Raw genomic sequence first — 27254 nt, forward strand, 5'->3', positions numbered from 1 at the left:
ATTCGTTCGTTTTGTGAGATTTAAAAATAAACGAAAAAAAACAAATATATGAATTAATATTTTTCCACAAATTTTGTTAAAATTTAAACTCGAAATGATACATTTTTAATTTGATTTAAGATGTCAAAGAGCCATAAATATCGCGGTATATTCGCGAGCCACTAGTTCGCGCTAGACAGCTTATGGGAAATTTTACTCGAGTCGCGGAAGTCAAAAGCTAGCTGTTCTGTCTGTGTAGGACTCGGCTTTCAACATGCCTAGGGATTCGTTTTTTGAGGTAAGTGGAATAGAAACAATATTTTTATATTCAATAGTTATTTTTCTATCTATTTTGTGTGACATGTTAATTCATTTTGGGCAAAATATCGTTTAATTCAACATGTAAAGCCGTGATTTCGGTGTTGCCCGAAGGGCCCACGCCCAAAGCCTGGATTGACTGTCGTTTTATGCGCCAAAATTTAGGAGTTTTGCAGAAAAGGTACGAGGAAGGTAGGTTGTTTTGTGTTTGTAACTAAACTTTGGACTATATACTTCACAATGTGGTTTATTACTGTACCTATTATGCTTGAAACGCTCGTGTATGTGTTGTCTTATTAGGCTACGTTCACCATGTCGTTAGGATATATCAGTTGGAATGCTTTTACAACATTGAAAGATGATACATTTATGATGCCTACTATGGATAACACAATGTCAAATATTACCAAGCACAAAAAGACAGGCATAAGTAGATATTTATCAGAAACTGTCTGAACCAATTCATGTTTGTACACGTTAATATGCCAAGTCATGGACGATTTTGAAATGAGTTTAGATGAAAGGCTGGTGTGTTGATAACACTCGCATGAAAGATTGCGATACGATAAGAACAAAATCAGAGATTTAGCTGAAGACAACAGACGTGCATCACAGACCAACAGCTTCCTAATTGCTGAATTGACGGTCAAATCTTTCTATTCTTATTATATTTCACATTCTACCGAAATTTTCAATACAGCGGACATACAGGTTTCGTAAGAAATTTTGTTCAGATCTAGCTAAACAATCGGAAAATAAACTAAAAAGGCTCGAGGGACTTTTCGTCGCTGCACCCCTTCGTATCATGTATATCGGAGACGAGTTCCAATCCGTGATCAGTTACGATTACTAGAACTATTTTTGCCGGAAATAGACTCTTCAAGTCCCGGCTATACAATCGGGGCCGTACTTCGGCGAAAAGTGAAATCGTCATTCTGTTGCACCGCGTAGGTTCCGTGGTTTCCGCACTGGATGACTGTGCGTCAACATCGTTATACTTCCCCGCCATATCCAGACTCGACGGCGCGCAAGGAGATGTTTGCCGTCGCATCGTTTACTATCCTGCTTGTTCCGAAAGTGGTCTTCTATGCGAGAAGATTGCTGGACTCCTCCCAGGCGATAGTTGTTTACGGCTAACTTGTGCGGCGCCGTAGTCTCATATTCATCAGTCTGCTTTTTCGGTTGTTCTCCGCGCAATAATTATCCATGACAATTCCCAAGCTTGCATTCTAAGCCCGTGTATATGGAACGTGTAATTGGTGAGTATTTCCCTTCCTGGTTGACGTGATCAGTCATACGAATGATCTTTCGTCTCCTAAATGTAAACATAGGATTTTGAGAGGAAGTATAGAAAATCATTACCAAGTCCCTACAATATTCCCATTTAACCGGAAGCATAACTCACCAAAACAATTTCATTTTTCGTGTTATTATGATGCACATTGTAAATTATAGATATAATGGCGTGCTCTCAATGTTCCGTCGGTAAATCCTCGATAGTCCACATAGTTTTCACCTACATATGACGAACTGTGTGGGTGCGCTATTATTAGAACCTAATTTTCACCGTAGTCGACTTAGTTTTAGCCAACATATGACGAACTGTGGGGTGTCACAGGAAGTCGTATATTTTGTTTTAAAGATATATATATCAAAAATAGTTGAGACTTGTTTATTGCTATACCTTAAACGTATATGTGAAGACAATTCCGTAGCTCTTGCGTTTCACTCTATTGAAGTTATAAGTATATGTTGTATTTCGTTATGAGCCTTATTCATTCCATCAAAAACCTTCACTTTTTCCCGCCCTTCAAAAATAAAATGTCATTTGTATCAGTATAATAAATCACTGCAATGGTGTAGCGTGAGGAAAAACAAGAATCATTTATTAAAAAAGGCAAATTACTAATAAACAAGTGAGCGAGGATCAAAAATATAGACATGAATGCAAAAACAAAGTAGTACGAGTATGCAATCTGTCACAGTAGGCTGCATGTATTTCCTTCTTCACGACTAACAAGAAAGGGAAACCGCCACAAGGTGCACAATTTTGGATGAATCGTCATCGCACACAAAAAAGAATCTCATAAAGCCTACATAAATTTTTGAAATTAATAAAAGTAATAGTCTTCCAGCGAAAAATACAATCTTTAATCCCTGAAATTTCAAAGCAATTGGTTTAATAGTTAATGAGAAAAGCGATTTGTTCATGACGATAGGAAAAAAGATATCAACGAGAACAACAACGTAATAACAGAACGATCCATATGTACATTTCGTGTCCAATAAGATATACATTTAATTTATCGGAGAAACATGCACAATGCGAAACAACTATACACATGAAAGTTTGAAAAGCTATAGTACGGGTTTAAAACTGATTGAAATATGTTTGACAATTTACTCTAAAGCTATTCTTAATACTAAATAAATAGCAATCTTCAACTTGCTTTCGCATTCACAAAAGCATATTTGCAGTCGTACACCTCGCAATTATTCATAACGAAAATTTTCGCTTGAGGATTTTCATTAGTAGAAAAATTACTTTCAGCACTGTTTAATAAAAAAGAAGATGCTCCTCCCGAATAGAACAAACACTCCCTATTTTGGAGTGCGGACGACGAAGTGAATATTGTTCTACATAAATAAATAAATGAATAGAAGCATGGTTAGAAGGGATAAGTAATTTCAAAAAACACAACGCGTTGTTTTTCATATCTATCTACCGAGATACGACTTGGCATCAAATGGGGCAGTTCAGATCAAAGAGCACTTGACTAATTCATTCATCTCAACATTCTCCATAATTCCATATTATTCCATGCATCTGGATTCATACATCGCATGGTTTTGCAATGAATTATTTGCACGCTGTTCTCATTGATGAACAAGGGTTACTTATAGTAGTTACGAGAGTTGCATCAAAATCTCTCGAAGAAAACTTCTTTGTTCAAATTCCGGTCCTAACTTCTGTCGTATAGGATGATAGTATTGTTCGATTATCTTCTTTGCTGTGAACTTCTTGCGTTATTATTTGATTCAACATTTTTAAATGAACAATCAGATGCTGCCTTCTATTCTTACAGCGAAAAATTTTAAATTCTAAGAGAAAATATTCGACAAACTTGAATCTCAACTTATATGCTTGTAATTCATCGAATTTTCTTTCACGGCAATTGCGTGATACAGACACACTGATACACACCATAAAGCGATGTACACGAATTACGTTGTACTGTATCAACTGTGCTTTCGGGATTTTGTGCCTGGACTCCACACGGTATGCAATGAATAAATTCGCATGTTGCTTTCATCGAATATGAGATAATTTGATGAACAAGAGTGGAGGAGTCCGGAGTGTTGCAGCAAAATCTCTCGAAGGCAAACTTGTTTATTCATTTGCTGATTTCGACTGCTTTCGTATAGGGTGATAGCGACGTCGATTATTTTTCTCAATTGTATGGTTTTGGAAACGGCGATTTTTCAAAATGATGATGAGTCAGCGACTGCCTTTTCTTCATCTATTCTAGACAAAAGTGTTATTTACGTACGAAAATATTCGGCACACTTAGACCTTCACTTTTATTTTTCTACTCCATTGAACTTTCATTCATCCTCTAATATCGAGGTAATGGCTATGAGACACGTGATGCTATATCAATGGTACATTCAACTCAATTTTAAATTTAAGTGTTTCAACACTTGTCGAGCAGGCATTCACCAGAAAAGATATAAGTGTGAAGATCGGGGACGAAACAATCTATTTCATCCTATGACCGTTCATCACAATGTCTCAAATTGATTTGAATGATCTTATTTCGGTAGGGCCCTGTTTTGAGAATTGCGTTTTGATAAATTCACACGTGAAAACTTCATCAATGACAGTGAAAAGTAGAGGCGTTCTCGAATTAACAATATGAAAAGATAATCAGTTTGACACTCGTAAAACAACTTTTCCGGAAAATTGTTCTCGCACCACCGACAATATGATGAAAGTATTATATACATATTATCTTAATAGGTAGCCTATTGCCCGATGACAATAATTGTAGCTTTGAGAGGATATACCAATTTTATCAGGTACAAACTACCCATTAGTGTCGCAGACCAACTTATTGAAATAAAACAGTTTAATCGCTGTTTTACAGAATTCCTAAACTGATAGGAAGGTTAATGATTTAAAAGGTAGCATTCCGCACTTTGTGTTTTGAAATACCGAAAATATGAGCAGTTTACAAGCACATACTGATCTAACATAGACAACGAGACTGTACGACATGTATCGCGGCCGATAAAGATTGCGTAATAAAGTGGGATTTCCGAATTTTATTTACCGACTCGCGTGTTAGTAAGGAGAAAGGCTTAGAAGATTCTAGAACATGTCAAATTTCGCATGCTTAGTCAGCTACATACTTTGTCAAACAAATGTGCGAATTTACCGCAGCTGATATTGCCATGTATAATTTGCAGGAGCTTAATATACGTGGTTGATAAAACACTATTTGTATCGAAGTTCGGTTATACATTTCGTGTTTTTGCCAGCTATGCCATAATTGGAAACCAAGAACAATTTACTCCCATCAAACTTCTCACAATGAACTTTATATAAATGTTCCATTCAAATGTCAATAGTGCGGAATTTCTGTTATGCGTATAATTGCTCTCGTCCATGCTGCCCAGAACACGTATGTGTGCCGCAGTAAAAACAAAGTAGCTTTTGTGACCTTATTCAGAAATGGACTTTTATCTTCTGTCATTATATACCATGGAATATCATTTTGTTTCAAAACTGTACCTGTTTTAAGTAATGACTTTTGTCCGTTTTAGTTTTGGTTGTGACTAACTTGTAAGAACCAAATTAATACAGAAATGTGCATTACCTAAAACCTCAAATATTCACCATAACTGACAAGTCAAATTTAGTGTCAAAATTAAATTTATCACCAGTTTAAATTATCGTTACAGGTAGAGCGGTTGATGAATAAGCGAAAATATCGAAACAATCGCGTAGAATATTTGGTGAGATGGAAAGGTTATTCAAAGAAATACGACACATGGGAGCCACTATCGAATCTTCAATCATGCATGGACTTGGTTCAAGATTTCAATGCAGGTAAATCGATTCTGAATAATGTAACTACCGCCTTTGTATGGAGCAAAGTTTTATTTTCATAAACTCCAGATTAGGCGAAAGATAGTGATAGTTTTCTTTTGAAAAAAGTCTACATTTACTTCGGAATATGGTACATAAGATATCGTTTATGGTCCCAATTGAACTTCAGAAGGCTTATAAAACATGTTTTTTTTAGTTTTATCATAGTTTTTTCTAAACTTCGACGAGAGAATATAACTGAATGAACTGGTAATTCAACCTTATAAATAAATTGCGATGATTTTTTTGTGTTATGTTTAAGCAAAATCACCTATCGGGCTGCAATTAGTAAAAAATTGCTTCCGAAAACGACAAAGTTGTTGCGTTATGTAAAAAGTTGTGTGGATAAGGACTTCCAATCTGTTTTTACCTGTAAGTGAAACGACGTACCAGACCATCATCAACTCTAATTTCTTCAAAAGAACCGTCGTCATCGCAGCCACAGGAAAGAAGATTACAACAGGCAAACGGTTCGTCGCAATCCAGGCCTAGGCGGACAATAAGAAAACCAATAAGAGCTCTTGACTCACCACCAAAAGCAGCAAGCGATAGATCCAACTCTTCAAGACGAAGCAATGGTATGTAACTTGCATTTCAAATACTTTCTGATATCTCATATGTGCCAAACCAGTGTGATTATATTTGCTTGTTCATTACCTTTTTGTAAATATGTGTTTCAAAACTCCTATATTTTGTCCCTTTTCTCACCCATAAACTAGATTAGGTTTTGTTTTGCAGTAAATACGTTAGAATCAAGTAAATAAGATATGAATCGACAGAGCAAAAGTAATCCAGATATCATCACGAAAATAAAATATTGAGAAGTTCGCTGTTTAATCTTGTACTGTTATACTACCATCTCATCGTTTTTTTAAACTTGTTTTTGGAAAGTTGCACCTTAAAACAACTTGTCATCATATAAATGCACAACTATTGCTATATTATTCAATAAACAGTGAGTTAAAGTTGGATACTTTATTATTTCGTTTCAGCGAGCGATAGCAGTAGATCGTCAGTGGTGCCAAGGAAACGACCAAATACTCAAGAATCTGCTACACTTCTGCCCAAAAGAACCCGTCTTATCCGGAGTCTTCGGGTTGGTTATTTAGCATTCAGTATCTGTAAATGTTCATGGAATAATTTTCTATTCATTCAAGTTCCCTTTAATGGAATATTAAGTAAGTTCAGGAGGATTCGTAGCTAACTTGTTGTGCTTCGGGCTTTCTTTCTTCTCGATACATCGAACCTCTTAATCTAAATAATTTACAAGAATATTGTGATTTTTAATTAAATAGGGCTTTTCGCGCACTCTTTGCTGTATTATAAGACCTGGCGAATTAAGAGATCTGTTAATCGTAGAGATTTTATTGTAGATGACCATACATGGCCACATGGGCATACTCTGAATATTGAGATTCGTCAAATTATTAAGTTATAAGAAGTCGAAAATAGTTTATATCTAACTTGTGCTTAATGTCTCGAGATTTTTACTTGACGTAATTTCCTAGATTATTTCTAGTTCTGGCTCACTCAGACTTCCCCTGCAATGAGTGTTTCCTTATAGTGAGGCACTTTGTACAACGCTCCAGAAGTGAGTGTACCAATATGGAGGTAATTTTGTTCGCCTACTTTACGTCAAGTTGTGTAAAGGGACTGAAACCTATGACCAAGGGGGTTTATTCACTTGGCTAACACAGACAGTCCCCGAACTTGTAATAGAACTAAATAAATTGAAATCGGAATAAAATCATGGCCCAACCCTAACCTGGATACACACTACGGGAGTATCCTTTGTACGTACCCTGTAAACAGCGTAATTCCTCTTTAGCAACGACGTGGTCGATCATCTTCACCTGCGCCGACAAGACGATATATCAGACGTCCTCAAGATGTCCAAGTCAGTTTGACGCCGATGTCGTCAAAAGCTTTGAGTAATTTCTTAGATACACAAAAACGAGGGAATTTTGGAACACGTAATGGAATTTGCACCAGTCCCCCTTCAACAGACCACGAATACATCAAGCCTCGGCATCAAACGTTTGAATATTCTTGGCGTAAAAGCCGTGACGTCAGCCCATCATCAAGCGGAAGCGAAGACTCGAAATCTGAAGGTGACGTCATAATTGATACAAAATGCGCCGAAGTTCCTCGCAGCGCCGAAAGCAAATCTAAAGCTACAGGCTTCACTTTGAAGCCAAATTCTGTTAAATATGAAGATATATTGGATAGGAAATTCTCTTTAAGAGGAAGCCTTTCCAAACACGAGAACGTTCAAATATTGAAGCGAGGACATTGTACTGAGATTATTCTGACAAACGAAGCAAGGAAAAATACGGTCACTCCAGAGGTAGGAAATATTTTACCTATTACTTTGAGTTTGTTAATGGATTATTTAGATTTAAAGTAGTTAGAAGGTCTACTTATTGGTTAAATTTCTCGTTCTTACTTACTTGGTGTTTTGAAAACCTGACGTGAGAATAATTATATAAAGTTAGGGCATCACAATTCTTAACCAATCATAAACTATACCAAACTACAATCAGAAAACGAATTACAAATAGTACATTTTATAAGTTGCTATTGCAAAGATCCTTCGTTACATCGTAATAAAAATTATCGTTTTAATTGAGTAATTGCTCTAATTGGCATATAATATTATTATATCTTATCATAAATAGGCGCAGTCGATGTAGGCGAAACGGTGTTATTTGGCGACGTTTCGAATTCCTTTCCAGAAAAGCTTATCAGGTCCTTAAATTTTTATGATATGTGACCCGGTTTCAATAACAGTCAACACCTATTTACTATGAGTAGCTTTGCTTTTAACAAGTTCCCATCAGTTGTTTTAACAACCGTTCCCTTGAACTGGTTGATCATTTTATATCTCCAATACTCGGTGACAAACATGCGCCGGTTATATAACGTATAACACCTTGGCGAAATTAGGAGTAAACGATTTCTTCTTTAAAATGCAACTATTTAGATTTTGGACGAAATGACACGATTACTGGATTCAGTTGCGGCGAATCCTCGTTCTTCTTTGGTCTTGTTCAGTTCTGTCGGCGATTACTTTTGTACTGGGTTTGATTTAAAATATCTCACTGATAGAATCAACACCAATGCCAATGTCTTGGAATTAATTAAACACTGTGCTGCATCTATAAGGTAAGGGGACATTTTTTTTTTAAATCGCAGGTATTTGCGGAGTATTTAATGAACATGCTAATTATTATACTGATACCTAGAAGTTAATTGCATTTGCCATTATTTTAATAAATTTTACCCAATTTTACTTTTCTGGTGATTTGAAAAAATGAGAAATGCATAGAACTTTTGTATGTGTGATTATTGCGTTCCGTTATTTCCTGGAAACTTGATTTCGGAACAGTTGTAAATGAATATAATTTCTAACAATGACAATATTTGAAATGTTAATCGACTGTTTGATGAGTTTGTAATTTCATGATTCAAATAAAGAATATAAGTTTGCAAACAACACCGTGCAGATTTAATTGCTTATATCTTCTCCGCACTGGTTATTACATAACGCTATCTTGGATACGTCTATGGATTTTCCCCGGCCCTTGATCCCAGAAAAATTACGGAAATAAACAAGGAAATGATCGGGGAAACATCCATTGGTATAGCATAATTACTTGTGTTCCCAATTATGCAACTTTTGAAAAGTTTATATTTCATTTTAAGTCCTAACTTTAAGTACTTTTCAGACCGTATATGTTTCAATAGATTTTTGTGGAGTGACTTGTGCGCGCACGGTACTTCAATAATTCTTCATGTCGACGTACTTTTCTTTAGAAATTTTGTAAACTGCCTGATCGACTTTCCTAAGCCGATATCGGCGTCAGTTCAAGGCCCAGCAATTGGTCTGGGATGTTCTATACTGCCTCATTTTGACACTGTGTATGCTTCTGAACGCGCATATTTTGTAACCCCATATACGGAAATGGGACAGACCCCGGAAGCGTGTTCATCTTATATCTTCCCGAGGATGTTAGGCCATTCTTTGGTAAGTTGATTTACTCAAACTTTTGTAGTCAAAGAGAATTGGTATCCATGCATCGTGTGAAAATATCATATGTGAGACATGACGACATAGGTTTTTAGCAAAAAGCAATACTCCTTCATTCGTTTGGTAAATTTTATGAAGTCACCGCAACATTTTATTACTGGTGTGTAACATAAGTTGTGTAAGATTCACCTGTCAGCGATGTGAGATAAGCCATGACAAAATTTTCTTTTACCCGCTTAAGGAAGAAAGGTATTTCTGTTAAACTCAAAGTGGTGGGGGGTTACTTTTATATTAGAATTATGGATTGGTGACCACGGAGTATTTTGTAGTGTTCTTGTAACGGATTAAAAAACTGAATAGCTTGACAATGTCGTGTTTCCCCGAAAATAAGACAGATTCCTATTTCAATTTTTTTTCGAAAAATAACACTAGGGCTTATTTTGGGGGATGTCTTTTATTTTCATTTATCAAAAACAAAATTACAATGTAGAGAATAACGAGATTTTCAAATATACAAAATATGAAAACCGAGATCCATTTACTTATAAATACCACGTTTTCATTTAAAATAACTGCTGAACATAGCTTATTAATCCTTTAAAACGAGTAGGAACGATTTCTTGCTATCGACTAGGTCAAAAAAAATTTGCGCTATCGTCTAGGGCTTATATTAAGATCATTTTTAATATTCATGCGAGGTCTTATTTCCAAGGGAGGACTATTTTCGAGGAAACACGGTATTAGCAATGTTATAATTTAGAACATGTAACAGTGGATATGTGTTAAAGTGTACGTAGTGGATTACTTTTATGCTTGAATAGGAATGGTTATTCATAAAGAATTCTATAATACGGTATATAAATATATGCAGTTATCAGTAATTCGATGACCACATTCACAATAGTATTTTCCTCATTCAATCCAGTGTTAGTGAATTTGAATAGGAATGGTTAATCATAAAGAATTCTATAATACGGTATATAAATATATGCAGTTATCGGTAATTCGATGACCACATTCACAATAGTATTTTCCTCATTCAATCCAGTGTTAGTGAATTTGAATAGGAATGGTTAATCATAAAGAATTCTATAATACGGTATATAAATATATGCAGTTATCGGTAATTCGATGACCACATTCACAATAGTATTTTCCACATTCAATCCAGTGTTAGTGAATTTTAGTTTGATATTCATAGGCGAATAATATGCTTCTTAATGGAGTAACTTTGACGGCGAAAGAGGCGAAAGCCGCAGGATTGGTTTCTGAAGTCTACACTCATGACCATTTAGGGAGAAACGTACTACCTATGTTGAAACACATGACGACGAAGTCTCGAGACGTGAGTCCCTTTTTCAATACATTTATTATTTATTTATATTAATTAAATTGGTACTCCCATAGTATATGTACCAGGTTAGGGTTAGGCCATAATTTTATTACGATTTTCCTCATTTTATTTCTACTACGAGTTAGGCGACTGTCTGTATTAGTCAAGTGAATATACCCACGCCCTGCCCATAGGTTTCAGACTTTCAGTCCCTTTATACAACTTGATGTAAAGTAGGCGAACAAAATTACCGTAGTAACTTCCCTATTGGTACATACACTTCTGCTGTACCATTACATTTACTATTTCTTTAGGGCCAAGGTAAAACTCCTATATACTTCTTCAGTTTCCGGCTTTCGAGACAAGATAATATTTTAGCATTTATGTGGTATTAGAGGTTTTGAAATTCAATTTTTTGATATTGTGCTGTCACATTTGATTTGCTATCAATGTGAATAATATGAGACCATAAGAAATAAGATGATTGGTTTTTGGTGGTGTATGGTAAACATCATGATATTTATATGAAAAAAATGTTTAAATGAGTAATGATATGTTAAACATATAACAGCCGTGGTTGTTATGATTATCTAGTTTTCTTTGTGTGAGAGTCAGAAAACTGGAAATATTTAAAACCACTCCGTCGGATTATATTTTTTTACGCCGTAATAATAAATATCTCTATGACATTATCTCTCATTACTACCGAAGGAAATAAAAATATTTTGACAAGTTATCTCAGAGATTCTCCTTTCAAATCGCTCATACGTGAAGTCATTGCTGTTGACGGAATCAGTTTCCCTTCCGCTCCAAAATTATGCGATTATCTTATTACACAACATGAAACGATATTTGAGAAATATGTTATACCAACGAATGGTTGTGGTTCGTTGTGCGAACAGCGCCGAGAAAAAATAGGTGACATATTCAATAATCGCAATCAAGAGTTATTCTCGCTGTGCGATTATAACTTGGATTTTTGGACATAATTCCATGATCGTGCGTGCTGTAAAATGATTTGACCGCGCACAGCGCACTATATATAATATATAAATGTCTTTCAATGTTAGGGAAATGAGTGCCACAGAGCTCGTAGTAGCTATTTTACAGAGAGGCTCGAGATTATTGCATCAGATGTTTTTTATTCGACAACGTTCCCTTCAAAAACATTCTTACCGGGTGATTAAAATTTGTGTCAATTAGTGTAACGGTAGAAATTTGGCTACGTCATCTATGTTCTGGCATCTATACTCTTTGTGCATGAAACGCAAGCATGCTTGAGCGAGTGAAACACGCTTGCAGTGATGTTTGCTAGAAGTATTATAAATAAACCTATATTCTCAAACAAACAATTCAACAATAAGGCCCAGATTATCTGATGTATAAATGTCTCACAGAGACGATTTTCATAACCGCAAGAAGAGGTCAAGTTATTACTTGTCCTTATTAATATTCTGCAAATACATCGGGAATGCGCGAAAAGCGCTCCCGCCTAGTTTAGATTTAGTTTGCCGCATGTATATACAAGAAAAACAAAAATAAGACGTTAGGCCTATTTGTTTGATATCTGATGCCCAATTTCCAAGAAAGGATGAGATATCTCTCAACAATAATAACAAACATCCCGAACGGTATTGAATCCCACGTCGATGTAATAGGTCTAACGGATGTATTGAGGCATTGTTTACTGATACTCCGCGAATCGCCCCCGTTTCACTACATTTAAGCTGATATCAATAAATATATAAGTTGTCCATAAAGTCTTAGAAAAAATTTAAAATTACAAAGGGAATTTATTGATAGTGATACCATATATTGTTTTGGCCCTCACTTATGTATAAAATTAATTGAAAATACCTAAACAATTACTGATTAAAAAACAACAAACCTGGTTAAGATACATTGAGAACTAACTTCATAACAAAATTGAAGCTGTAACGTGTTTTTATGAACACCCTTACATCTTGTGATTTCGTATTGTACACAAAGCACCACAATAATAGTATTCTCTGTCCACAAAATAACACAACAACTTCTACAAATCAAAACATACCTCGCACGTTGTCTTTTTTATTTTAAGATTGGAACGAAAAAATAATATATATGGAGTTCCCTGGGCGCATTGCATCTAGCGAAGTTTCAAAGAAGGTGAAAACTGGTCCCCATAAGTAAACAGCTTGAAGGCTAACATATCTAAGCGCACAATGGACGTTTCCGCGACCCTTAACGCCCGAAAGATTCTCCCTAACTCTATCATTGCAAAATTTTCGACGCTGATTTCGATATGGTTTTGAAAAGTTGGCGGCGCTTACAAACTTGCTCACATGTTCAAAGTTATCATTTTCATTCAAAACAATAAACCACGTGCCACTTATAGTTAGTTACTGACAGCTGATTTTAGGCTAGTCTATCGAAGCTTTGCGATATCAATTTTTGATTATTGCAACTAAACTAGAGGTCCTCGAAAGACACATTTACAATTAAGTTAATTGAATTGCAACTATTTTTTGGAAGCACAACTCGACAAACAACACGCAAAACTGCAAAAAAGAGGCAATGCTTACAACCACGCTTGAATATCTATCTGAGCAAAAGAAGTGTCTGAGCGGCGTCATGATTTCCAATTGTTGCGTCATTGTTAAATTATTGCTGATTTGCAATTGTTACGGAAATAAACAAGGAAATCGATGCTCGGGGAAACATCCATAGGGGGCACTGTTCTTTAGGTTCCCCTACCATTGCGGCCGTACCTGTCGTGTCTATTCGATTTACTACTGTGGTTTGACAAATCTGGCATTAAATCATGTAATGGTGTGCGACTACAAAGCACGATCTGATATGTAGCCAAATTCCGCTTCTGGTCCAGATTTGCGAAGATGGCTCTTGTATTTTACCAGTCTACTTTTTCATCTGGTATAGGTATAAGTTTTGAAATAGCTTCAGGACAAAAATCAATTCCATCAATTTTAACACCTCTTGGAAAAGCAACTTTTATTGTTTGCAATAAGCATCGCTTTTCTTATATCCTGCGACCTGTCGAAAAAGCGCCTCGTTTCTATTTCTGGAAAGATATTATAAAAGGGATAAAACATCATTTCTCATGACATCGCTGTCGACTGATTCTTCTGCTACATATTAGGAAGTTCTATTTTAATAGGATAGATTTATTTACGCTGGTGTCGGGAATTACGCTCTTCTTGAGTGACCTATCTGATTATCTATTCGTGAAGAGACAGATATGCCTTTGAAGAAAAATTCCGATATCTGGTTGTATATTAGCAAAGTAGCTTCTCGAAATAATCGCTTGTTTTATCATAATGGTGACTTCGGGAAACTTCTGCCAAGTTACCATAGGTCCGTTGTTGAGAAAATACTTATTTAAATATTTATCGCGTCTTTCGTGGAGTATAACTTTTGATAAAATAGGAGGTCAGCAATATACAGGGTCCATAAAGTTTCTCTACAATTCAAAATTTTGGTATGAAGTCAGTTGTCAATATATCTTAACCAGGTTTGTTGTTTTCTAATCAGCAATTATTTAAGTATTTTTCTTCATTTAATACATCTGTGAGGGCCGAAACAAAATATGGTATCGATAAATTCCCTTCGCAATTTTGAAAATGTCAGGATTTTATTGACATCCTATATTATTATCACTCGGTATGCATTTCAGGCGATGATGACGACGAAAGAACTTATTCGAAATTCACAAAGATCGAGACTGAAGCACGTCAATCAGTGCGAATACATTGCTTTAAAAGAAAGATGGATGGACCCCGAAACTGTGAAATATATTATGAGGTATATAGCTAGGCAGGAGAACAAGTAAAACGTGGGCTGACAACGGTATTTATCAGCTCCATAGACGGTGAGCGTCTTGAATTCTTTAGCTGCTGCTATTTATTTTACAAGACTGGATACAACAAATGCGATAGCTAGACGGATAGAGCATACTACATTCGCCCGCTGTATATCTGCCAAGCCTGTGGATTTCTTCCAATATCTCAAGAAAAACTGGTCTAAACTTGAAAGTATATCCCACCATTCTGACTTACATTGATACTCCCGAAGATGGCGGACACCGGAACGTAGTATGTGTACCAGGTTAGGGTTAGGCCATAATTTCATTCCAATTTTAGTAATTTTCAATTTTATTCTAATTTTAAATCTATTACGAGTTCGGGGACTAGCCAAGTGACTCCCGTAGTATTTGTACCTGAAATTATGGCCTAACCCTAACCTGGTAGTTGGTACACATACTACATTCCGGTTTCCGCCATCTTGGTTCACATACTTCGGGAGTACCCTTAGAATATTAGTGCAGCAGCTATTAAAGCACCAATAGCTGATTTCAGTCCTGTCTGATCACTGCTGTGCCGAGTCTACTTGAAGAAGAACGTTAGTTTTGAGTATTCAATCTATGCTTGAAATAGACAGAGGAATAGGCAGACTGCAGCACTATCAAATATGTAAATGAAAACCCAGGACCATCAAAACAGGGCAACATTTGTTTCAACCATCAAGGTCATCCGGTCAAAAAGTGTGTGAGCGAAAAGTTGAATCTCAAATTTTGGTCACGTCCAACTTCTGTTGATTAGCCATTGTTGCGGAAATAAAGAAGGAAGTCGAAGCTAAAAGTAACACACTTCTGTCACCAAAGTGAACTGTTTGTAGACTTAAAAATTATGAGTGATATAAAACTGTCAATCATGCATGATATGTCGTCGAATTTTCGAGCTATTGCGTTGCTTTTTTATTTGTTTCATTGCGTAATTCATTTCGCTTGTGGGTGTGATGCATGTACGGCATTATACTGATAAAAACTACAGTCCCACAACCAAGGACGTCTAGAGGGGGTCATATGGGGGGGTTTGCTGCTTAGTTTAAAGCGCGCGAACTTTCATTTCCCTTCGACGATCCACTTGAATTTTTGTTGCAGATATAATAAATAATCACTGCTAATACCGCCAAATCATTTCAATTATTCATATATGCGAGCTACGTTAGTAATCGGTTATTTCGTTATATATTTAATATATCAATTTTATCTTCACTAACAAAAAATTTACTTTTTTAATTTAAACGGCTTGGTCTTAAGTGTGCTGGTTAATACTTTTTGCCAAATGTCGAGGTGAGCTTTTAAAATTAATGATTACGGTGAGCGACCGCGATTTTGTTCAATCGCGCACAACAATATTCACGCAGCAGGAAATTTTTATCTAAGAATAAGACTTTCCCAAGAGTTGGAATCCATTATCAGCTTCGTGCTACATTATAATATTTAAATTGATGTACTCTTCAGTTTAGTTTTTTTAACCATCCCAAATTGGTTTTAAAATGAGCACGGTATAAAGAAATCTATTGGTTGCAGTATTTTTATATTCTGTTGAAGTTTACTATTTTCGTTTTTAATATTTATTTACCTGTGTATTGTAATAACTTATTGATTGAAGAAATTAAAAAAAATTAAAATATTGACTACCCATGGAGTAACATATAATAGTCATACCTTGTACAATAGTAATAACAATGTCTTTATCATGTTGTAAGCTTGCATGTTGTATAGTAACAAATTATAGCTGTTTTGTCGATTATATTCTTTACGCAAAAGAATTTACGTGCAGACTAAATTATATTATACAGTAACAAGTATATAATTCATAATTACTCGTTTAATAAGCCTATAATTTAATTGTAATTTAGACAGATGACAACAAAATGCAGAAAAGTTGTCTAAGTGCAAATGGTTTAATGGCGCAAAAAATATTCAAATTGTCAGTTTTCGCGCGCTGTTTAAAGTTTAACTTCTGATCTGTGTGATAAAATGTGATTCATCGGTCATCTATAATCTATTCGACTTTTAACATTCTATTAATATGTGCGGCCCGCCAATGACTTGCAACCTTTAATTTTGCCCGCGAGTGACAAGAGGTTGCCGACCCCTGGAGTTGTTGAACCTTTCGGATGTCTGCGCTGTTAACGTCTACCCATACTCGAGTATTATTAGAATATTTGGGGCAGTCTTGTAAATCAGGGAGCGCGAGTTCGATCTTTGCTGGTGGGTCCATTGGTATTACGAATCTTGGTGCATTTTGTTGTCTAAAACAGTATATTTTTTTCATTTTATTATAATTTTTTGAGGTATCTTCGTTCGTTTATTCAACGCCACCGAGGTAGTTATATTCACTGGTCTTATCATGAACATTTGTGTTTCATTTTCTTCTTTATGATAAATGTAAATGAGAATTCGTGTGGTAATTTTCAATAGGCTGGTAGCATAGTTTGAGATGACACCAGAATCTGCTCCAGTTATTGCACGGGAAGGGAAGTTCAGTAGTTGTCCAATTCATGGAGTCTATCGTCAGCGTCAGATCAAGCAGAAACAAGTATAAGTTTATTTCAACTAATCAGCATACCAGGAGTAGAAATCTAACCTATAAAAACCAATTACACGTGGCGGTGTGGCTCAACGGGCTAAGCGTTAGGAATACGCTCGCCACCGCACCTCTAATTGCTCTGCGTGGGTTCGCAGGTTCGAATCCCATGCAGGGATAGTTATGTGCGAGAGGATTGCTGGACTCCTCGCCGTCGTTGGGTGGTTCACGTAACCGCTGGTCGGTTACGGCTTCCTCCACCACCAAGTCCATGCTTCCGAAAACAAACAATACAGTAAAAAACTAAATCCCATACCCGACTTGGAATGGTAACCGGACGAGAGGCCGTGGTTCACCATATGGATAAGCCGTCTTATCGGCTTTCCTCTCCCCCGGGATAAATATGTAAATCCTATCCTATCCTACAGAACCGGGAGAGGAAACCTTCGACGGAGCTTTAAACGTACAAAATCTTGATAGGGTTTTGCCCCAAAGTTAGTTTTGTGCTGATTCGCTTGAAAAAATATGTTGAAATTCATTAGTTTACACACGCACAACCGCAATAATAATAAAAAACAATATTACTAAAACGCAAAGAAAATGGAAAAAATCATTTGTCATGACACATTAAAAATTCGCTAAAGATTGCCAAGTTTGAGTATTATTGCAGTACATCATCGCAAATAACTCACCAAAATAACGACGCCATTTGTCAGAATGCCAAATATATAAACTGAAGCTAGCAGTGAAAAAGATATGTGACAAAACGAATCTTCCAAGCTTGAGTATTATTGAAGAACACTAATGTCAAATTAACTCACCATAAATCTCATAACTCACCACCAGGTATTTACGATGTCAATAGCATGTATACTGAAAATGGCATTATTCAACTTTACACAACGAAATGGTCTATATGTTCTCTGAGTCCCGAAAAAGGCTCTTTTTTCCAATTTATGTAAAAATATTGCTGACCAATTTTTTCTCTTTCCCGATCATAAATGTTTGCTATATATATATATATATGTTTACACAGCGAGCAAAATCCGCTTCTACAGATTTTTTTATTGATAGAAAATATCCAAATATATTTATATCGCTAGATTGAGATCTATTGGATAGTCTTGATAAGATGAAGACATTGATAACGATTGTCGTACTAGTTCTTTTCTAGATAATGGCGGGGATTTCACAATAAGAGACTCAAATGGGCACAAATTCAATTGATTCTTGTAATGATTACCCGCACTAGCACGCGGTTCAAAATCGATGCATGGACGACAGCATATCATAGAATATACACCTTCGATGTTTACTATACTCTCCGAACATCGTTCATGTAATTGTTTTCAGATACCGATCTTCACTGTGGCCCTTATATATATATATATATATATATGTGTTAAACTAAGCTCATGTGAAACTATTGAATATTCGCGCCAATATACGAATCCTCTTCTTAGTTGCCTCGCTGATTTTTCCTAATTCCATTAACATTTGTTCGCATTTAGAGCTGGACATTTTCAAATATTTAGTGGTTTCAGAATTATATAAAATATTTTCGAATCAAATCTCGAATATATACTTGAAAAATTGGTAATTGAATGCGACTTTTTTTATTGAATTACTGATAGCATACACTCCATCACTCAGACGGTTGGTTTTGTGTTCACGCAGAAATAGGAACCTGTTTCATCAATAAATCACTCACATGTCAGTTTGTATTGAAAAAATATGCCTCAACAAAAAATGACAGATCTTTAGTAAACAAAAACAAAAAAGATGGCGGCGATTCGAAACTTTCGTCCGGACCGATTTCGAAAATTTACTATTTGATTTAAAATGCCCAATCTACATTTCACAATGTTAAAAATCAAGTGCATAGCAAGATTTATCATCAACATAATATGTATTTTTATTTTTCCAACTCATACTTTTCTTTCAAGCATAAAACTCCAAGAGTTGCAATTCCACCCACTCCACATTTCGTCAAGTCCGACTTTCCGTTCTGAATACAACTTGGAGTGTTCTGCAAGATGATATATACATTAAATTATCATCAAAAACAGCTTTAAATAATTGGATTGGTAAAGGGCCATTTCTAAAGTTGCGTGTAACATGTAACCAGGGGAGTGTCTAGGTGGGGGCCATATGGGCAGCCGCCCTGGAAAGCACTATTTAGGGTGCGTTTGTTGCTTAGTTAGATGATTGAAATAATATTATTACAAATATTTCACTCTTACTTGATCATTGATTGATTCATATATATATACTCATGTATAATAACATTTATAATTTGTTTATCCCTCATATTATTTTTGAAGTTAGGTATGAGGGGCATTTTATGAGAAACTCGCCCCGGGTAGCAGTAAAGTTTTACACGTCCCTGCATGCAACGCAAGTTTTTCTCTCTGGCGCATTCAAATTCCAGCATGTATTTTAATATAATGCTTTTAATACCAATTACCTGTCTTGGTGAATGCAAGATACAGGACCTATTTCCGGGTTTTCAATAAATGTCGCAAATATTCTACAAAAATGAAAAATAGTTGGAAAACATTTTTTTTAATTCCAAGCAGTATGTGGCTAAATGTATGTAGATCTGTTGTGTCTGTAATTTAGTTGTTCAAATAACTTGCTGTAAGCAATCCTCTATGAATTGTACAATCTTTTAGCAAAATAAAATACTTCCCTAAAATTAATACTGCTAAATATCGCCATCCCATAATGTCATAAATATGATGTTGTTTGTTAACAACATTTACACATAAGTCAATTATCAAAGTAATGTTAAGTAAATGATTTTAGCATTGTTCCAGAACTATAACTACCAACCGTGGCCAGTTTTTATTTTCATCAATAATTAGGTTATCGTACGAAATTCTGTCTTCAAACATGCTCAATTTTCGATCTGCATCAAGAAAATTTCAACCTACTTGTTTCTAAATTTGCCAAGACAATCTTAAACTATGGAGGTTCACAAAGCGCTCGTATTACATGTTGTAGTCAGCAAACGCGCAGTTTGATAGGTTAGTTAGTGTGTGTGCCTGCCAACCAATCACAACAAATGTATTTGTTGTTGAGGAACAACAAAACTGGCGAAAGGGTTAACATTATTACTATCGCATATACGAAACAGATCGAAAAATATTGTTTGGGGGTCATATTAGTTATCAAATAATTCCGTATATGACGGAGTGCGATTTTCCTATTCAGCCGTCCGCCAAAACTAACCTGTCACCAGTCAAGGTGAGTATGGTGACATTCGTGCAGGAGAGCATGTATCAGGTCTTCAAACTGAAATTCAACTGCTCGGATTCGAGGTGCGACGAAATCCCCTCATATATACAACTTCCCCATGTACAAGCGCGACAAGTCTTTCGAGAAGCCTACGACTCTTTTACTCCAAAACTTTCCACACCCGTACGCACGCTCAAATTAAGTTTATTTTTAATCGTTTATGATTATTCTTATGCTGATGAGGAGTAAAGTAATATTTGACTTACTAAAACAATTCCTAGAGGCTCCTTCCTTTGCAGGAAATCGAATTCGCAATATATGATGTAGTTTTCGATGAATACAGTTTGCATTTTAGATCCAAAGCGGTACATATCATAATCCCATGTATTTTTCGTCAGTTAAGCAGGCCTTAGCATTGCTCAGTTATAAGACTGTTCTAGGAGGATTCTCCAAGTATGCAACGAATACGCATCATCCATAGAGATAAACATATAAAGCTAAGTAATAGGACGAGCATCCGCCAATTATAAAATAAATCACACAGTGCATATTGGAAAATATAATATTTGCATACTAAAGATGTAAAAGTGTTTTAAATATTTAACCAATAAGATATTCATTGTGGTTTCTATCAATCATGCATTAATTGTTACTAATTGACCTGGTAATTACCCAAAACTGGTAACAAGATAAGGCGGGCTGTAGATTATGTCGTCAACCTTTCTTGTGATATAAATACCCACTCCATTGTAGCAATTTTAAGATTAAACACAATATTAAAGATGTTCTTGGAGTCATTCCAGCCAAGAGGCAAATTCAAAACTACCAGTCCACAGAATGTACATTGGGCCATGAACAGCAGTTGACAGAGTTTTTCAATTAACACAGTGAAAGAATCAAACCAAGCTTAAATTCCCAAGTGCAACAATCCACTATGATGTTATCTGCAGATCCACTTCTTTCATTATTTATCCCAATTCCATTCTCCATAATCTACTTTCTTTTTTGATTTCTTTCTTTCTGCATACATTTCATAGTTTGCTTTTCTTCTATCCCGCAACTGAGATTAAAAACAAAATACTAGTTCAGTGGTCAATAGACCCAAAAGAAGTTGGGGGTTTACATGCATAAGATGAAAGGAAAAAACTACTTTAAACATGTTGCCTTGCTCATGTGAAAAGATAAATCAAGCGAACCTATACAAGAAAGTAAACAAGGAGAAAGGACTTGCAGTTTAGTACACATTGTACAGTGGTTCCAAAACTTTTTTTTTCATAAAATCAGAGCCTACATATACTCGCGACCCCACAACTGAAAACGTTCAGCAACTTCAAAAATCAATATATCGGTTTTGATTGCCTCAACGGGAACAATGTATATCGACTGCAAGTGGACGTTGACGTAAACAATGGCCCAAAAAAATATACGAACGCAATGCGTCGGAAATCCTCAGAAGATTCGGAAACACATGGCATCGTATGAAAACCATGATGTAAATATCTCTTCAATCAGAATTATAACGAATCATTGGCGAAACATAGACGAACTTGATAAAATGTGGTAGATTGTAAGGAAGCGGAAATAGCATGCTTCGGAAATAGTAAGATTGCTTCTGAATATACATAAATTTAAAATCTTATTTAGCATAGTCTATCAGTGTCTTTATTATTTTAAGTTCAATGTTAATATATTACAGATTGCTCTATTATTTATTCGACAATAAAACAGAGCATGAGAGTAAAATAGGGAAAAACGTGTACGAAATCACATATTATATGTGCTTTTTATTATGCTAGAACAGGGTGATCCAAGATTGTCGGCTCCAGGGGCCACAAAAGGAATAGCCAAACAAACACTTTTATTGTGCAAACACATTGATCAGTGTTTATCATGAAAAAGTCCTTTTATATCTAAATTTAGCGTAAGATTTTAACTCTTCAGAACTGAAAAAAGGCTTCAGCAAATGCTTTGTGAAATGCTCATTGCTCACAAGATTCTGAAACGTCGTTTCAAATTATATTATTTCGTCACAGACACAACTTATCGACATATCAAGCAAGCATTGTGGTATTTTCCCTTCCACATCCAGTTTGAAATCTGCTGGAATTCGTCAGTTTTCTTTTCGAACTCATGTTTACAAAATAACTCCAGATAGATTGATTACCAAATGTGAGGTACAGGAGCGTAATTGCTAACTTTTTTGACATCTAGGCAGCATTTTTTTTAATACTGCTGGTTGCAAAAAACACCCGGCATGAATTATATTGTTGGGCCATAACATTAATATTTAGTTATCTGGCATAGCCAACCTAGGCTAATAGAATCAGCATTCGATTTCTAGTTTTCTATGATGCCAAAATTGTTAACATATATTCCCTACCAAAAAGATAGTAAGCCAGATAACAATTTAGACTGCCAAGTACACCATTCAACTTCTCCGCTGCACAAAATAATAAACAAATACTTGCCGACCACCAGGAAAGGTTAAGCACTACATGAAAGTTTTAATAAGCATTTTCGGCGCCGTTTGGACGAAAAATGGCCAAATTATTGCTGAAAAATCCAGTTAAAATCCAAGTTAGACAAGTTCACGATAATTGCCGATAGGGTTGCCAACCGTCCTTTATTTCAAAGGACAATCCTATATTTGAGATTTTTTCCCTGTCCTTTTTAGGATGATAATTGTCCTTTATTTTTTCCAGCGTCGTTTTGCCCGATTATTCTTTTTTAATTATTCTTTTTAATTTCGCTTTGGTATGGCACAAATAGCAAATAGCCAAGAAATACCAATTTTATTAACAATTTCAAATATTTTACATTAATTTTCCGAAGATGGCAAGTGGCAACACTCCAAGATTTGAGTGAATTCTAGTTCAATAACTTTCTCCAAAATATCAGACACTTGTAAAAATAAAAATTGTAGAGCATTTGAAGCTAAAAAACAAACTTAATTTGAATATGTTTGACCTATTTGATGAAGTTGCACTCATTCAAAAAAAAATTTGACACGATTCAAAGCACTAAACTGTTCACAGAATGCAGCTTGATTGGATCAATGTTAAATAAACATTAAATGAAAAACAAATGAAAATTTTTTAATATATCTTTTTAGCTTGTATATAATTTGTATTTAATTGTTTTATATTGTTCTTTCCTGCAAGTTACAAAATAAATGATGATGGTAATCTATGTCCTTTATTGAGAATTTTCATAGTTGGCAACCCTAATTGCCGACCAAAACAAATTTCAATTACCGGCTTCCAATTCTTAGTCACTTATGTGTGCATGTTTGACAGAAATTAGGCGACCCCGGCAAATCTTCACGCAACCCCATCCGGGGTCGTGACCCACAGTTTGGGAGCCACTGCCCTAGTAAACCCCATACTGGAACCTATAGAAACCAGGTTATGGGTTAACGCAAGATTTTTCTCAAAAGATTATTGGATTTAACATAAAGATTGACACTGTTTATTCTGAGAATCTCATTTAAACAAGAAATTTCTGAGGGAAGGACATCTTATAACATTCTCTGAATTCAAAGCCGTTTTTACGAGCTGATAACATTGCTTCATATATGGACCATTTATATATCTGTTGACTAGTTTATTAAAAGGGGTTCGCAAATATACGTGAAGGATCGAAAGAGTCCATAATTTTGCAAAGACAAGAAACCGAAAATTGTCATCCGATTCTTAATGCCATTGTTATGAAATGTAAAACTTAATGGTTATTGAAAAGTATCTTATTTAAAATAAAATACGAAAGGTTCATAATTAATACAATTTCCTAGATTAATTTTCTCTATCAAAGATCAAATACAATCTATGCTCGAGTCTGTCCATCTGATGCAATTTTGGAAGGAAGTTATTTCTAAAACACCCAACAAAGGATTTACAAAAAGGCATCCAAGTAACATTTAATTCATTTATATTATTACCGTCTGTAAAATAAACTACCGTAAGAATCTATTATCATACCTCCCTCCTGAAGCAAGCTAACATCTCATGATCAGCACGGTTACATGCTCCAAAATATTGCTTGAACGGATGCTGAAAATAAAAATTTGAATATTGTCACTTCGTAAATAAATATTATGAACACCTTTCCTGTTATTCTTATTGGTTATCATTTTTTTCAACCAAAATTTTAAGCCATTAATGACCTCAATAAATGAATCACCAAATGGTCCTGTATTGTATTTATCACAAAATAATAGATACCTGTTTTCTGCACATCAAAAGAGCATAGATCTTTTCATTGCATTCTGGAGTATGAAGATGCGGGGAAAGATTTGGGTGCATTTTTATATAACAAATGAATAGTCTGAAACTTATCACCAAAAATTTTAGCTGGCAGTTCTTGGAAACTGATGTTCACGAAACGTCATAAATGAAAACAGAAAATACAATTTCCTAACAGTGAAAACTCCTTTTGCCGAATGTATACATGCAAAGTACAATGTCTAAACTCAGGTAAGTCTGATATGCATATTTTGTTAAGAGTTGTCCTATAGCATAAAATATTTATTAACCAGACAAAAATACTGGCCACACATTTTTACTTCCACATTAACAGCCTTGTTTCCAATCTTCAAATACTATCATACACCACAGATATATATAAATATGATATACAATGCGGAAAACATATGTTTTGCCATTTGCTTGATGAGAAAGTCTCCAGTTCTCAGAAAATATTTTCACATATCTGTTAACTGCTTCTCAAGAGCTTTGCTTTGAGTGTAGGTGTGAAAACAACTCATTGCTTAAAAGAGCAAACTGCAATCTAGATACAATTCTTATTTTTCCAATAACATGTCTGGGTTGTAGGTATGATATATTGTATGCATACAATTCGACTGTCAAAATCAAATACAAACATAAACTATGGAGTAAATGAGTGAACACCAATTTTAAAACGAATGAATTGATGTAAAATTATACTAAATATGACCTTAATAAACTTCAAGTGAATATGGAATTTATTAATTTGTAGTGTTAACAATAACCTATCATTCATTCATGATATGGCTCGGCCAATATTTATCTTCAAAATATGAATCTTCTTGCAAAATCAAACTATCAAGAACACCCCTATGAGTTGCGAGCCACTCATTTTCAACTAATTTAAAAATATCCAACGTGGCAGTTGCATCTTCTACAGAACAATGGCGATTGTGTTGTATTTTTCGATCGAGCAACTGTTTTGCAAAAAATTTCAAAGAAGATCTATTTAAACATAATGAGTATTTTTCTCTGTATTGGTCGATTAATTTTCTTGCAGAACCATAACCAATATCAATTGTATGTTGTTTCGGATGACTCATCTCTAAAGCAGTGAGATCGTTATGAATACTATGTCCAACAACAAGTTTCCCTTCAATGGCTTTTTTAACTTGTTTCTGTGCTTCTAGGAAGGTAACGCAAGTGTCACTATTCAGTAGTTTTTTAGTCATTCCACTATGAGGAGTTCGATAGTCAACGACTCTTAAAGTTTGCTTTACAAACAAATCAAGTACAGTTTGTCCATCGTAGTTAATAATTGAGCAACGAGCCAGTGAATTAGTGACACCTTGACATTCAACCATTTCACAATCAAGTGCAACAAGTATATTTGACAAAGATGAATTTTTTCTATCACTTTGCTCTGGTTTTGCTAAGATCCTGCAGTTCGCAAGAGCAAGGTTTGAGCTTTGAATTGACAAGAGTCTCAATCGTTTCGATGCAAAATAAGAAGTTGGTTCAGTCAAAATTCTTTTTTCACATTGTTTTTCCCTTTCGATGGATGATCTTCTGAAGGCACTGCTTTTAAATCGTTTAATTTTATCAGGAGTTCTGCCTTTTCGTTTTCTTAAAATTCCTTCTTTCCATGAGTTGTTATTTGACAAATTTGCCATATTCTTAGTTCCCAGTGTACTCCAAACTATACCAGAAGCAAATTTACGAAACATGAAGTCGGGGTGACATTAATATTTTGATGAAATTTGACCAAATACAAATAGATTGTGAGAGGTAGCTCTCATCCACACAGTATGAAGATTTACAGTATTTAAAATATTCAATTGAGCTGTTATAGAATGTTTGAGATTATTCACTATAAATATAATACAGTAATAGAATAGGAATTTTATATTTGTCCCATGGATATTGAGGGAAGCCGATAAGATAGCCTTATCATATGACAAACCCCGGCCCTAATGGTGGAGGGAGCTGCAATCCACCAACTATGCCTAAATCACCCTGCAATGGCATGCGTCCAGCAATTCTCTTATACCCAACTACACCCTACAAGATTTGAATTTGTGAACCCACACAAGGTAATCCAGTAATTAGAGGTATGATCTAATAAGGTACTTGCAATGTGCCAACCGCTCATCAAAAACATAGATTGTGACAAGAGGAAAATCCATTCTGAGGTAGGATATAATAAATATCGTCTTTTCTTCTGAAACCAACCGGTAATTGGAAAAATCATCACGGTATTGCATAATCTTGATTATAAGTATAAGTTTATTTTGACTCAATAATCAGCAGTAGACCTAAAATAATTGATAAAAACAAAATATAAAACACTGATTATAGAATCGAGAAAGCAAACGAAACCTCAAGTAAGATTTGAAGCATACAGATTTTAGATGGGAAGGTATTAATAAAAGAAGTAGTACCGTACATGTTCACTCACCCAAAAGTATTAAAACTAATTAAGGCACGCACGCACATACAAGCATCGGGTCTAGTATAGTTTAGTACCACAAGTACTTCCAGTTGGCGTATCATAACGAATTTTGCATATGTTATGCCCAACCCCCACCTGACTATGCCATCCAAA

General features: G+C 35.2%; 2 protein-coding genes across 4 annotated transcripts; one reads left to right on the forward strand and one right to left on the reverse strand.

The window, feature by feature from the left end:
- Nucleotides 1-178: 178 nt before the first annotated feature.
- Nucleotides 179-17058, forward strand: LOC120333004 (testis-specific chromodomain protein Y 2-like). 2 transcript variants are annotated; one of them, XM_039400349.2, is made up of 9 exons: nt 179-277; nt 5263-5410; nt 5827-6027; nt 6442-6545; nt 7278-7796; nt 8433-8614; nt 9266-9476; nt 10681-10824; nt 14486-17058. In XM_039400349.2, exons 1-9 carry the CDS (start codon nt 254-256, stop codon nt 14639-14641), a joined length of 1689 nt encoding a protein of 562 aa, XP_039256283.2. In that variant the 5' UTR covers nt 179-253; the 3' UTR covers nt 14642-17058. The 2 variants fall into 2 exon arrangements, with proteins under 2 accessions (XP_039256283.2, XP_039256284.2); XM_039400350.2 differs by having other exon boundaries at nt 5872-6027.
- A 3921-nt stretch (nt 17059-20979) lies between these two features.
- Nucleotides 20980-26543, reverse strand: LOC120332650 (COX assembly mitochondrial protein 2 homolog). 2 transcript variants are annotated; one of them, XR_013479945.1, is made up of 3 exons: nt 24647-26543; nt 24404-24475; nt 20980-21486 (listed from the first exon to the last, which is right to left on the reverse strand). XR_013479945.1 is itself a non-coding variant. In XM_078119316.1 (3 exons), the coding sequence occupies exons 1-3, from the start codon at nt 24725-24727 to the stop codon at nt 21391-21393; spliced, it is 249 nt and encodes an 82-aa protein (XP_077975442.1). In that variant the 5' UTR covers nt 24728-25440; the 3' UTR covers nt 20980-21390. The 2 variants fall into 2 exon arrangements, 1 of the variants encoding a protein (XP_077975442.1); XM_078119316.1 differs by having other exon boundaries at nt 24647-25440.
- Between the last annotated feature and the right edge of the window lie 711 nt (nt 26544-27254).

This window comes from Styela clava, chromosome 13 (genome assembly GCF_964204865.1).
Source record: "Styela clava chromosome 13, kaStyClav1.hap1.2, whole genome shotgun sequence".
In the NCBI taxonomy this organism is placed as follows: domain Eukaryota; kingdom Metazoa; phylum Chordata; class Ascidiacea; order Stolidobranchia; family Styelidae; genus Styela; species Styela clava.

Coding starts and splice junctions, on each gene's coding strand:
- LOC120333004 (XM_039400349.2), top strand. CDS start 254: ATGCCTAGGGATTCGTTTTTTGAG. Junction 6,028..6,441: donor CTCTTCAAGACGAAGCAATG/GTATGTAACTTG, acceptor ATTTCGTTTCAG/CGAGCGATAGCAGTAGATCG. Junction 8,615..9,265: donor CACTGTGCTGCATCTATAAG/GTAAGGGGACAT, acceptor ACTTTTCTTTAG/AAATTTTGTAAACTGCCTGA.
- LOC120332650 (XM_078119316.1), bottom strand. CDS start 24,727: ATGCACCCAAATCTTTCCCCGCATCTTCATACTCCAGAATGCAATGAA. Junction 24,476..24,646: donor TTTTGATGTGCAGAAAACAG/GTATCTATTATT, acceptor TTTTATTTTCAG/CATCCGTTCAAGCAATATTT. Junction 21,487..24,403: donor TAGCTTGCTTCAGGAGGGAG/GTATGATAATAG, acceptor TTTTAATCTCAG/TTGCGGGATAGAAGAAAAGC.